Consider the following 14,026-nt stretch of genomic DNA (forward strand, 5'->3'; position numbering starts at 1 on the left):
GAATAAAATACTCTGAAAAATAACACAAGTTAGATGGTTTATTCCGAAACAAGACCATACATCGCGATCTCGACATAGGTTTTTTTATACACTGCTGGACAATTGTTAAGGACGGATCACAAATTGCAATGTAGCATAACATTAAGCGAGACATGAGGCCTAGTAGAATAAAATATAGTTGCCTCACTGTTCAGACATTAGAATAAAGAATATTCATTGTTCTGGAAAGTACAAAAGCTATGAAACATCTGAAAGAAAAAAATTATCATTTGATGCTGCGTACGGAAAAATGGAACAATGCATCTAAATGTCAGCAGGCAACTTGAAGAAAGGTGTCAGTACGGGATATGTCCGCCGTGGAGTGTGATGCAACATTCTACACGTCCTATCATACTTTGCACAACATTATCCAGCAGCTGTTGAGGCAATTTATCCCATTCCTCTGTCAGTGCACGGATGAGGGTGTTCTTGTTTTTCGGAGGATAGTTTCGACCAGCAAGTTGCCTCCCCAAAGCATCCCAAACATTTTCAATGGGGTTTATATCTGGAGAACGTGATGGCCATACGAGGCGTTGAATACTCTCGCTGTCTAGACAATCCTGAGCAGCGAGTGTTCGATGGCATGTTGCGTTGTCGTCCATAAAAACAAATTTATCACCGACAGCACCACGGAAAAGACGAACATGAGGAAGTAGAACTTCATCAATGTATCGTTGGCCCGTCATAGTCCCATTCGCAACCACATGTAGGCGCGTGCGGCCATTGATCATGATACCGGCCCACACTATGACACTGCATGTCGGATATCGGTCCCTTTCCTGGATATTTTCTGGGCGATAATCAGTACCACTCTCGCGCCAGATCAGTTGGCGTCTACAATCCGATGACAGACTGAACCTACTATCATCTTAGAATAGTACGCATGTCCAGTTCTGTTCAGTCCAATTGTGATGCTCACGACGCCATTGCAAACGGGCAGTACGGGGCTGCCTGGTCAATGGGGCACACACAACAGGTCTACGGGCGTATAGTCCTCCCCTCCCCTCAAACGTCTGGCAACAGTTTTTCGGGAGATCTGCTTTCCTGTGGCAGCAAGAAACTGATTTGCCACCTGCTGAGCTGTGGTGCGCCTGTTCCATTTTGCTGATAGGACGATGTATCTGTCTTCTGCAGGCGTCGTACTTCCAACACGACCTCCCCCGTACCGCCTACTACACATTCCAGTAGTTTCAAATGATTTCCACAGCCGTGAAACAACGCTGTGAGCGATGTCGAACTCCCTGGCAACATCTGTTATTTTTCGCCCTTCTTCGATCTCTCCAATAATTCGGCTACGCTTAAAATCATCTAAGTGATATCGGGAAGACATGCCGAAAATTTCAAGGTCGTCAACTAAATCTTTCCTGTAAAACTTTGACTTGAAACAACAACTCTCCATACGCGTCAAAACCTTTAAAGCTCTTATCAGCGCTATCACGTGATGAACAGACGTGGGAAAAAAATTTACATACGCATACCTCTTCTTACTATATCCCGCACTTATTCTAATTTTCAACATTTTGCTTCCTTTCATTTTGTGGTTGCTAGGGATGATAGTGTTATCCGTCCTTAGCAATTGTCCAGCAGTGTATTATCATATTGCGAAGCTAAATTGAAAATTTTCTAAAAGACCATAAATTCTGACACCCCATGATTTAATGAAATTTTTTACTTTTGAAAATTTGCGAGAAGACATAAATTTTAGGCCTATGACAGTTTATTTTTGTAGCGACGCAACTTTATCTTAAAAAGCAAAATATTTAATTTTTTTCCACTCCAATTTTGCATTCCGATTACCAGAAAGAGCCACCTTAAAGATAAAATATCAAAGTAGATGGGAATCTTTCTTGAAATTTTATCTTTAAGGTGGTTCGATACTCTTCACTCCAATTTTGCATTCCGATTACCAGAAAGAGCCACCTTAAAGATAAAATATCAAAGTAGATGGGAATCTTTCTTGAAATTTTATCTTTAAGGTGGTTCGATACTCTTCACTCCAATTTTGCATTCCGATTACCAGAAAGAGCCACCTTAAAGATAAAATATCAAAGTAGATGGGAATCTTTCTTGAAATTTTATCTTTAAGGTGGTTCGATACTCTTCACTCCAATTTTGCATTCCGATTACCAGAAAGAGCCACCTTAAAGATAAAATATCAAAGTAGATGGGAATCTTTCTTGAAATTTTATCTTTAAGGTGGTTCGATACTCTTCACTCCAATTTTGCATTCCGATTACCAGAAAGAGCCACCTTAAAGATAAAATATCAAAGTAGATGGGAATCTTTCTTGAAATTTTATCTTTAAGGTGGTTCGATACTCTTCACTCCAATTTTGCATTCCGATTACCAGAAAGAGCCACCTTAAAGATAAAATATCAAAGTAGATGGGAATCTTTCTTGAAATTTTATCTTTAAGGTGGTTCGATACTCTTCACTCCAATTTTGCATTCCGATTACCAGAAAGAGCCACCTTAAAGATAAAATATCAAAGTAGATGGGAATCTTTCTTGAAATTTTATCTTTAAGGTGGTTCGATACTCTTCACTCCAATTTTGCATTCCGATTACCAGAAAGAGCCACCTTAAAGATAAAATATCAAAGTAGATGGGAATCTTTCTTGAAATTTTATCTTTAAGGTGGTTCGATACTCTTCACTCCAATTTTGCATTCCGATTACCAGAAAGAGCCACCTTAAAGATAAAATATCAAAGTAGATGGGAATCTTTCTTGAAATTTTATCTTTAAGGTGGTTCGATACTCTTCACTCCAATTTTGCATTCCGATTACCAGAAAGAGCCACCTTAAAGATAAAATATCAAAGTAGATGGGAATCTTTCTTGAAATTTTATCTTTAAGGTGGTTCGATACTCTTCACTCCAATTTTGCATTCCGATTACCAGAAAGAGCCACCTTAAAGATAAAATATCAAAGTAGATGGGAATCTTTCTTGAAATTTTATCTTTAAGGTGGTTCGATACTCTTCACTCCAATTTTGCATTCCGATTACCAGAAAGAGCCACCTTAAAGATAAAATATCAAAGTAGATGGGAATCTTTCTTGAAATTTTATCTTTAAGGTGGTTCGATACTCTTCACTCCAATTTTGCATTCCGATTACCAGAAAGAGCCACCTTAAAGATAAAATATCAAAGTAGATGGGAATCTTTCTTGAAATTTTATCTTTAAGGTGGTTCGATACTCTTCACTCCAATTTTGCATTCCGATTACCAGAAAGAGCCACCTTAAAGATAAAATATCAAAGTAGATGGGAATCTTTCTTGAAATTTTATCTTTAAGGTGGTTCGATACTCTTCACTCCAATTTTGCATTCCGATTACCAGAAAGAGCCACCTTAAAGATAAAATATCAAAGTAGATGGGAATCTTTCTTGAAATTTTATCTTTAAGGTGGTTCGATACTCTTCACTCCAATTTTGCATTCCGATTACCAGAAAGAGCCACCTTAAAGATAAAATATCAAAGTAGATGGGAATCTTTCTTGAAATTTTATCTTTAAGGTGGTTCGATACTCTTCACTCCAATTTTGCATTCCGATTACCAGAAAGAGCCACCTTAAAGATAAAATATCAAAGTAGATGGGAATCTTTCTTGAAATTTTATCTTTAAGGTGGTTCGATACTCTTCACTCCAATTTTGCATTCCGATTACCAGAAAGAGCCACCTTAAAGATAAAATATCAAAGTAGATGGGAATCTTTCTTGAAATTTTATCTTTAAGGTGGTTCGATACTCTTCACTCCAATTTTGCATTCCGATTACCAGAAAGAGCCACCTTAAAGATAAAATATCAAAGTAGATGGGAATCTTTCTTGAAATTTTATCTTTAAGGTGGTTCGATACTCTTCACTCCAATTTTGCATTCCGATTACCAGAAAGAGCCACCTTAAAGATAAAATATCAAAGTAGATGGGAATCTTTCTTGAAATTTTATCTTTAAGGTGGTTCGATACTCTTCACTCCAATTTTGCATTCCGATTACCAGAAAGAGCCACCTTAAAGATAAAATATCAAAGTAGATGGGAATCTTTCTTGAAATTTTATCTTTAAGGTGGTTCGATACTCTTCACTCCAATTTTGCATTCCGATTACCAGAAAGAGCCACCTTAAAGATAAAATATCAAAGTAGATGGGAATCTTTCTTGAAATTTTATCTTTAAGGTGGTTCGATACTCTTCACTCCAATTTTGCATTCCGATTACCAGAAAGAGCCACCTTAAAGATAAAATATCAAAGTAGATGGGAATCTTTCTTGAAATTTTATCTTTAAGGTGGTTCGATACTCTTCACTCCAATTTTGCATTCCGATTACCAGAAAGAGCCACCTTAAAGATAAAATATCAAAGTAGATGGGAATCTTTCTTGAAATTTTATCTTTAAGGTGGTTCGATACTCTTCACTCCAATTTTGCATTCCGATTACCAGAAAGAGCCACCTTAAAGATAAAATATCAAAGTAGATGGGAATCTTTCTTGAAATTTTATCTTTAAGGTGGTTCGATACTCTTCACTCCAATTTTGCATTCCGATTACCAGAAAGAGCCACCTTAAAGATAAAATATCAAAGTAGATGGGAATCTTTCTTGAAATTTTATCTTTAAGGTGGTTCGATACTCTTCACTCCAATTTTGCATTCCGATTACCAGAAAGAGCCACCTTAAAGATAAAATATCAAAGTAGATGGGAATCTTTCTTGAAATTTTATCTTTAAGGTGGTTCGATACTCTTCACTCCAATTTTGCATTCCGATTACCAGAAAGAGCCACCTTAAAGATAAAATATCAAAGTAGATGGGAATCTTTCTTGAAATTTTATCTTTAAGGTGGTTCGATACTCTTCACTCCAATTTTGCATTCCGATTACCAGAAAGAGCCACCTTAAAGATAAAATATCAAAGTAGATGGGAATCTTTCTTGAAATTTTATCTTTAAGGTGGTTCGATACTCTTCACTCCAATTTTGCATTCCGATTACCAGAAAGAGCCACCTTAAAGATAAAATATCAAAGTAGATGGGAATCTTTCTTGAAATTTTATCTTTAAGGTGGTTCGATACTCTTCACTCCAATTTTGCATTCCGATTACCAGAAAGAGCCACCTTAAAGATAAAATATCAAAGTAGATGGGAATCTTTCTTGAAATTTTATCTTTAAGGTGGTTCGATACTCTTCACTCCAATTTTGCATTCCGATTACCAGAAAGAGCCACCTTAAAGATAAAATATCAAAGTAGATGGGAATCTTTCTTGAAATTTTATCTTTAAGGTGGTTCGATACTCTTCACTCCAATTTTGCATTCCGATTACCAGAAAGAGCCACCTTAAAGATAAAATATCAAAGTAGATGGGAATCTTTCTTGAAATTTTATCTTTAAGGTGGTTCGATACTCTTCACTCCAATTTTGCATTCCGATTACCAGAAAGAGCCACCTTAAAGATAAAATATCAAAGTAGATGGGAATCTTTCTTGAAATTTTATCTTTAAGGTGGTTCGATACTCTTCACTCCAATTTTGCATTCCGATTACCAGAAAGAGCCACCTTAAAGATAAAATATCAAAGTAGATGGGAATCTTTCTTGAAATTTTATCTTTAAGGTGGTTCGATACTCTTCACTCCAATTTTGCATTCCGATTACCAGAAAGAGCCACCTTAAAGATAAAATATCAAAGTAGATGGGAATCTTTCTTGAAATTTTATCTTTAAGGTGGTTCGATACTCTTCACTCCAATTTTGCATTCCGATTACCAGAAAGAGCCACCTTAAAGATAAAATATCAAAGTAGATGGGAATCTTTCTTGAAATTTTATCTTTAAGGTGGTTCGATACTCTTCACTCCAATTTTGCATTCCGATTACCAGAAAGAGCCACCTTAAAGATAAAATATCAAAGTAGATGGGAAAAGGGCCGTTCACGGCCTCAGCCAACCAGATAAATTTCGATGATGATTTTGTGTTTAAGCAGCATGTCACGAACACAGTGGAAGTCATCTATAATTTCTACAATTGCTTATCTATTTTCAGCATAAAAGCATTTATGGATACGAAATATAATAAGAACGCGAAAGTGACTTTCCGGCTTTTAATCTTAACTGGGGGGGGGGGGGGTGACTGACTGACAGCTTATCGAGGTTGCGACCGAGGTTCGCTACAAGCATAATTTATATGGAATGAATTGTTATACGAAAAAGCTTCCGAGCAACTGGAGAGCTCAAATTTCAACCGGGGCTCTGTACTTGTTGTCCATATTACGAATCAAAATTGTATCCAAAATGTTCAAAGCACAGCTTAGCTCAATTTTGACGTTCATCAACTTTTTAAACACTTTCCAGCATGGAGAAAATAACAGACGCAGAATAATAATACTAATAATAAAACAATATTACAGTTATATTATAATATTATAACCGTCGTTGAACAGCCGACCCAATTTTTGGGGTTCACGACTACTAATGTTCAACTCCGTAGCCATGTAATTTTGAACCCAATCCAGAAGACACGGGAACTCCTGGATCAAGTATTGGGAGAAATTTGCCTTCCTGGAGGACTTTTTTGATGGAACTAACCCGCATTTGCGTTATATGGACAGGAAGACCACGAGAACCTCCCACGGTTAGCCTGACGGCCTGACTCTAACCCATGATCCGTCTACCACTGAGGATATTTCACATCAGCACTGTAGACGGTGCAAGTCGAGTGCGGAATTCATATCGACCAACCATCGTCGGGATCGAACCCCGGTTCACCTCATTGGAAGGCGAACGCTCTATCCCCTGAGCCATCGCGACTCTAATAATAAAACAATGGTAATAATAATAATAAAACAAAAAAATTTAAAAAATAATTTATTTATTTATTTCTGTTACGCCGATATAGAAAAAGGTGACTTAAAAAAGAGTTAACTCAAAAAAAGTAGCATTTAAAATTATTACTTCCTTCGCTAGAGAGTTTTATTTGAAAGGAAATGGCTGCTGATTTATGAAATAGTGAATGTATTTCAGAAAATAAAATCACATTTTCGGTATTTGAGTTTTAATTGTGGCGTATAAGTCGCAAGAATAAATGAATGTAGAATAATTTTACCGGTGCTGCTGCCATGGCAGGAATACCATCCTCAGTATCGAAACCTGGTGCTGCCATGGCTGGAATACCATCCTCAGTATCGAAACCTGGTGCGGCCATGGCAGGAATACCATCCTCAGTATCGAAACCTGGTGCTGCCATGGCAGGAATACCATCCCCAGTATCGAAGCCTGCTGCTGCCAATGCTTCTTCTCTTTCTTCTTCATCTTCAAGCATGTAACCTTCGTCTGAAGAGAACATCAATCCAGCTTCTCTCTTCTTTCCCTGTTTGTGAATAAAGTGTCACTACTATCTCACTATATGACTGTTTGGAAATGTGTATATATATATATATATATATATATATATATATATATATATATATATATATATATATATATATATATATATATATATATATATATATATATATATATATATATATATATATATATATATATATATATATATATATATATATATATATATATATATATATATATATATATATATATATATATATATATATATATATATATATATATATATATATATATATATATATATATATATAGGGGAGAGTCGGGTAGCCCCGCTCTCACTTAAAAAGTAGTGCTTATATTTCTGTATAATATTGAGTAATGATCAATATTTCTGCATGTTTCTATTGTTTTATCATCTAATTAAATAATGCAAAAAGAATAAACCAAAAAAAGAATAGTTTAACTTAAAAAATTAGAAATTTAAAAAATCATGTTTTTCAGCTCTTTTCAAAATGTGTCGGGTAGTCCCGTTCATTTACAAAAATTATGTATTTTGACTGTTTTTTCAGGTGTAAATGAAAATGACCAATGTATTGACAATAGATAAACCGAATCGAAACATTTAATCGAAACATTCAGCCAATTTTTCTTAATTTCATGACTACTGTATTCAACATACTTTCAAAGCTATTGTTTACCATGTTACCAGCTGCATAAATACTTGAAGCTTTGAAAATAATCTTTTTTTGCTTTTTTCGTAACAATTAATGTTCGATGGCCCATTGACTTGAAAAAATATTCTATACATATGAAATTGACAGTGGGCGGGGGTACCCGACACTCCCCTATATATATAGATAAGTATAAATCTTAGCAAAACTTTCATCAGCTCTATTGGAACAAAGATTTACTTACATAATTATTTGGTAGAAATTAAATTTAAAATCAGTTATCAAAAATTTGAAGGATTTTTTTTTTCATTTTTAATACTACCACAAAATAAGCAGAACTGTATGGGACAGTTTTTCAAAAAATTAAAAAAAAATTATTTAAAAAAAACACATTCAAATAGTGAATTAAAAAAAGGTGACGCATGAAAAAAGAATAATGAAATAAAAATAAATATGCTATCGGTATAATAAGCGATTTAAGCGGGTATTCGATCAGGCGGTGGAGGAATCTAGGGTGCGTGGTATCGATACTTGTTAAATACTGATCTACTTTAAAGTGCTTGAATTCGTGAGCAGGTCATTGAGCTATCTGATGCGGGGGAGTCATCACTTCTGCAGAGAATCAAAATTGTCTTCGGATTATCCTCAGAGATGTTTGCCCGACCGTAGCCATTTCACAGCTTTTGTGCAAAACCGTTAATGGAGTACTACCCATGCTTAAATTAAACATATATTTTGTGGAAATTGCTAAAATCAATACGCTTTAAACGTAAATTTTACGTAATATCGACGAAATGATATAACCATTGAGATATTTGGTAAAACAGCCTTGCCATATTTTCCGTAATATTATCCGTAATATTACGTAATATTAACGAAATGGATTTTACCACCTACTCTTTGGTAAGATTAAGTTCGTCTATTTTACGAAAGATTGACGGAAGAATATTTACTATTTAGATTTAGGAAATTGGTAAAATCAATACGTAAATTTAACGTAATATTGACGAAATGATATAACCATTGAGATATTTGGTAAAACAGCTTTGGTATATTTTACTTAATATTAACGGAATGGATTTTACCACCTACTCTTCGATAAGATTGATTTCATATATTTTACAAAAGATTGACGGAAGAATATTTACTATTTAGATTTAGTAAAAATGATTCTGTGTATTGTACGTATTATTGACGAAGTAAATTTACCATTTAAATTTCGGTTCGAATTTATTTACGCAAATTTTCTGTATTTTGGATAACCACTTTTTTTGTGTGCATAATTTGACGTTTCGACTTGCATACATTTTGACGTATTGTCGACGTAAATATGTTAAAAAAGAGACGTGCTCATTCTTACCTCGTAAAATAATCTTGAAAGAAACGAATTTGTTTACATACAATTTTACGTTTTTTGGATAACCATTTTTTGCTATAGTTCGTTGCTTCAGTTTTACGAAAATTTTTACGAATGCTTAGTAAAATTTAACGGTGAAATACGTCTTTTTGACTTAAAATTGTTGGTTCTCTGCTACCTGGGACTACTACCTACATTTTGAATTGGTCACATGATTTCTTTCCCCATTTTAGTCATTTACCTTATGGTCCGATGTTAAACGCCAGTTCGAATCCTTATTGACATCCTCATACGAAGTGATAGAAAATGTAATAATAATTTGATTTCAAAAGTACCTTGATGAATATTTTTCTTGATAATGCTTCCGGGGAAGGCATGTGATCTTCATCTTCCTCAATTGGAGATTTATGCAAATATTCTGAAAATGTCAAGTTTTGGAAATAAATATCTTAAGTCAACAGTTTTTATTCTCTCGCAATAATCTCATTTAATTGAATTGATTTTAATACCATAGTTCATTACACTGTTTGATAATATTCATTTTTTTGAATATTGTTATAAAATGTTACGTATTGAAACGTATTGTTACGTAATGAAATTTCGGAAATGTGTCTATCTGAGTAACTTATTTAATTGATTAAAGTTTAATTGATTAAAGTTAATGCAATGTATGTAGAGAAAAACCATTTCAAATGAGAAATACTGTGGTACATTAATAACCTGTGCAACCACCAAAATTTTGAATGCAACCATGCAAATGGGCATGACTTGTGTCATACAGTGTGTCATTTAGTGGGATGGAGTTCCATACCTGTTGCACACTTGGTCAGTCAATACGAGGATAATTAATGCTGGTTGTGAATGACGCTGAACTTGTCGTCCGATGATGCCTCATACGTGCTCGATTGGTGAAAGATCTGGTGATCCAGCAGATCAAGGCAACATGGCGACATTCAGTATAGCATGTTAGGTTACAACAACAGTATGAGGAAGAGCGTTATCCTTATTGGGAAATATCCCTTGAATATTGCTCATGAATGGCAACTGCTCATGAATTGCAGCTCGAATTTCTGATAAAACAGCAATAGAGTGTGCACAACACGGTGGTCTTCCCACTGAGCAGTGCTGTGTGTCCGCCCAGAACCCGGTCTTCTTAAAACAGTAACTTTTCTCGACCAATGCTGCTAACAATCATGCACAGTGGATACCTTTCTCCCCAGTCTTTCTGAAATATCATGGAAAGACCATCTCGCAGCCCTGTTATACGACCACGTTCAAAGTCAGTGAGCTGTGGTTAATGATCTCTTAGTCTTCTTAAAGGCACTCTAGACTAATAACAACTCCCTTTAACGAAAATTAACGCTTACGAACTGTAAAACAATAATTTAAAGCAACCTTGATTTTCATGTTCAGTATCGCTACTAGCGTCAAACTTACTTATTAAGCGCGAAATTTAAACAGACACATCATCTTTAAGTTGAATAAATAAACCTACCAAATTTAGTATACCAACAATACCTTCTTCGTGTTTTATATATATATATATATATATATATATATATATATATATATATATATATATATATATATATATATATATATATATATATATATATATATATATATATATATATATATATATATATATATATATATATATATATATATATATATATATATATATATATATATATATATATATATATATATATATATATATATATATATATATGTAAATGCCTCGGTTACCATTAATATAGTTCAGCAACGCAATTAAATGATTATGCTTATTCTTTAATAAAAACATGAGTCACACAGACTCTTAAACAATTAAGATCGAACCACACAGGTTCCAGTTTCACACAGAAATATTTAGTTACACAGGTTCGAACCACACACGTTCCAGTTTCACACAGAAACATTTAGTTACACAGGTTCGAACCACACAGGTTCCAAGTTTCACACAGAAACAAACTTCAAATAACTAATAATCTAGTCACTTAGAGTCTTAACCACTAAGGTTATCAGTTTTACTTAGAAACAATATCAACTGATAATTCCAACTGACTCTCTTCATTTACATCGAGAAAGTTCTATACATTTCGTTCAGACGAGCGACATCTGGCGGGATAACATAGAGGCTGTTGTCTCGCTTATTATATATATATATATATATATATATATATATATATATATATATATATATATATATATATATATATATATATATATATATATATATATATATATATATATATATATATATATATATATATATATATATATATATATATATATATTCAAGAAATGAATGATTTTATATATTAAAATGGAATTCTATTAATTACCTCCCAGTATATTTTCGAAATGCTGAGCCATTTTGACTTGATAGGGTAAGCTGCAGTGATTTTCTATGGAAAGGATAACTGGGTACCTACAATTGAATTATTCAAACATCAGAGAAACAATACATGAAAACAACTAACTCTAATTACCCGTTTTCATTGATTCCAAATCAAATCAAAGAAGTTTATTGTGCATAAACATGAAATTATTGTTTCACCAAGTAAATAAAAGTAGTGCCTGTTTCTAAATTTGCACGCCGTATTAGAGCGTATTTAAGCAAAATTCATTTTTAAAAAAAAATTTAAATCTTTAGAAATCTTTCATGTATTCAAATAAAAATTATCACATTTTTTTCAGAAGACTTCGTTTCGATTCAAAATCTTGTTGCTATTCTCTTCGGAAATTTACAATTTGAATTAACTGGTCAATCTTTTAACATAAATGACCCGCCGTTAATGAAGGCTTCAAATGAGCACATGTCAGAACAAGCTGATTTTTTTATAATTTTATTTTATAACCGACGTTGAATAGCTGACACATCTTTGGATTTATGATCAATCTAGTCTTATAATTTTGAACCAGAAGAAAAGGAAACTCCTGAATCATGAGTTGGGGTAAATTAGCCTTCTCGGGGAATTCGAAACTAATCCACATATACTTTATCTGAAGTGGAAAACCACAGAAACTGTCACCCATGAACCACTGCTAGCCTGATTTTAAAGGGGATTCTAATCCATGATCCGTCTAGCTGTCTATCACTAAGGATATTTTACATCAGCATTATGGTCGGTGCGAGCCGGGTGCGGAATTCGTATCGACCAGCCATCACAGGGATTCGAGCCTCATCCGTTTCTCAAGCCATTGCAAATAACTTTATCACTAATTCACACTTCGACCTTCTTCCAACTTCCCAATGATTCGATCTCGCGTAAACTCCTCCAGATGTCGTCTTCTGTGTTGTCTGTTAGCCATATCACTCAGTGACAACAAATTCACTTCGTTTAAATTGGTATACCGAGCAATACCATTCACATAGATATTGTGCGGCTTTGAGGAGAACTACTCCAGATCAAAAGTCTGGGGCTGTCTACTACTATGGTAACAAGCGAGAGCCCATTTCTAATGGGGGTGCAATGGAGGAATAACGGTCTCGAGTGGTTAACTCGCGCTGACCTTTGCCAAGATCAAGACAAAACTATTCACCGCACACCCCTATTTGAAGTGACTATTCCTCGTAACCTTAGTACCCGCCACGACGCGAGACTCATGTCTGAAGGAGTTCTCCTGAAAGCCGCACAATATCTGTGTGAATGGTATTGCACGGTATACCAGTTTAAACGAAGTGAATTTGTTGTCACTGCGTGATATGGCTAACAGACAACACAGAAGACGACATCTGGATGAGTTTAGGCAAGATCGAATCATTAGGAAGTTGGAAGAAAGTCGAAGCGTGAATTACTGATGATGATATTTGTAATGGAAAAAGCTTGAGAAACGGATGCGTGAAGAAAGGTTCGAATCCCAGTGATGGCTGATCGATACGAATTCTGCACCCGGCTCGCACCGACTACAATTCTGATGGAAAATATATTTAGTGATAGACAGATCATGGATTAGAATCCCCTTTAAATTCCGCCTAGCAGTGGTTCAGTGGTAACCGTTTCTGTGGTTTTCCACTTTGCCATAACGTGATAGGTCTTCTTAATGACCTCCGTTGTAACGGAATGTTTTGTTGTTATGCTAGTACGAATAGTTAATATTCTAGAATTGAGGACGAAATGGAAAACATTTTGTCCTTAATTTTTGCATGCCAGAATATATTCCGGAAGATATGGTATAGTCTGGAGAGTAGCAGAAAATTTGAACAATTTCACGTTCTTTTTCGCATTTCGTTGAATACTGGATTATAAAATTCATCAACTAAAGATAATTCTATTAAAAACACATTGTTTATAATTGCATGTTATTCATTTTTAAATAATTTCACAATGAGCGAATTTTTTTTTTAAATGTAAGGTACACAAATTTTTACATTGATTTAAATTTTGTAATTTTAAATGGGAAAGTCTGAATTTTAATCGAAATCAGCCGAATAATTTAGAATCAATAAAGCTTTTTTTTTATAAAAAAAATTTGATTTCTGTCAAAATGTAATTTTTGTCATTTCAAATTACGAAGTTTAAAATGATGTGAAGATTTTTACTCCCATTTTTCCATTATGTCATAGTAAAATAATGATTTCTTTCTGAAAAATATTTTTAGTAAGGAATTAGTTATGAA

General features: G+C 34.1%; 1 protein-coding gene across 4 annotated transcripts in view; it reads right to left on the minus strand.

Annotated features, from left to right (window-relative positions):
• Positions 1-14,026, minus strand: part of LOC107439279 (1-phosphatidylinositol 4,5-bisphosphate phosphodiesterase zeta-1) — an 80,710-nt gene that overhangs the window by 13,856 nt on the left and 52,828 nt on the right. For all 4 annotated transcript variants that reach the window (XM_087157892.1, XM_087157890.1, XM_087157891.1 and 1 more), the window contains exons 13-15: positions 11,749-11,834; positions 9,736-9,818; positions 7,131-7,394 (exon numbers count right to left, since the gene is read on the minus strand). In XM_087157892.1, coding sequence (XP_087014018.1) covers positions 7,131-7,394; positions 9,736-9,818; positions 11,749-11,834 — 433 coding nt within the window. The remainder of the gene's footprint in view (positions 1-7,130; positions 7,395-9,735; positions 9,819-11,748; positions 11,835-14,026) is intronic.

The sequence above is a fragment of the Parasteatoda tepidariorum genome, chromosome 2 (assembly GCF_982258835.1).
Source record: "Parasteatoda tepidariorum strain Cologne lab strain chromosome 2, Ptep-v5.0, whole genome shotgun sequence".
Classification (NCBI taxonomy): domain Eukaryota; kingdom Metazoa; phylum Arthropoda; class Arachnida; order Araneae; family Theridiidae; genus Parasteatoda; species Parasteatoda tepidariorum.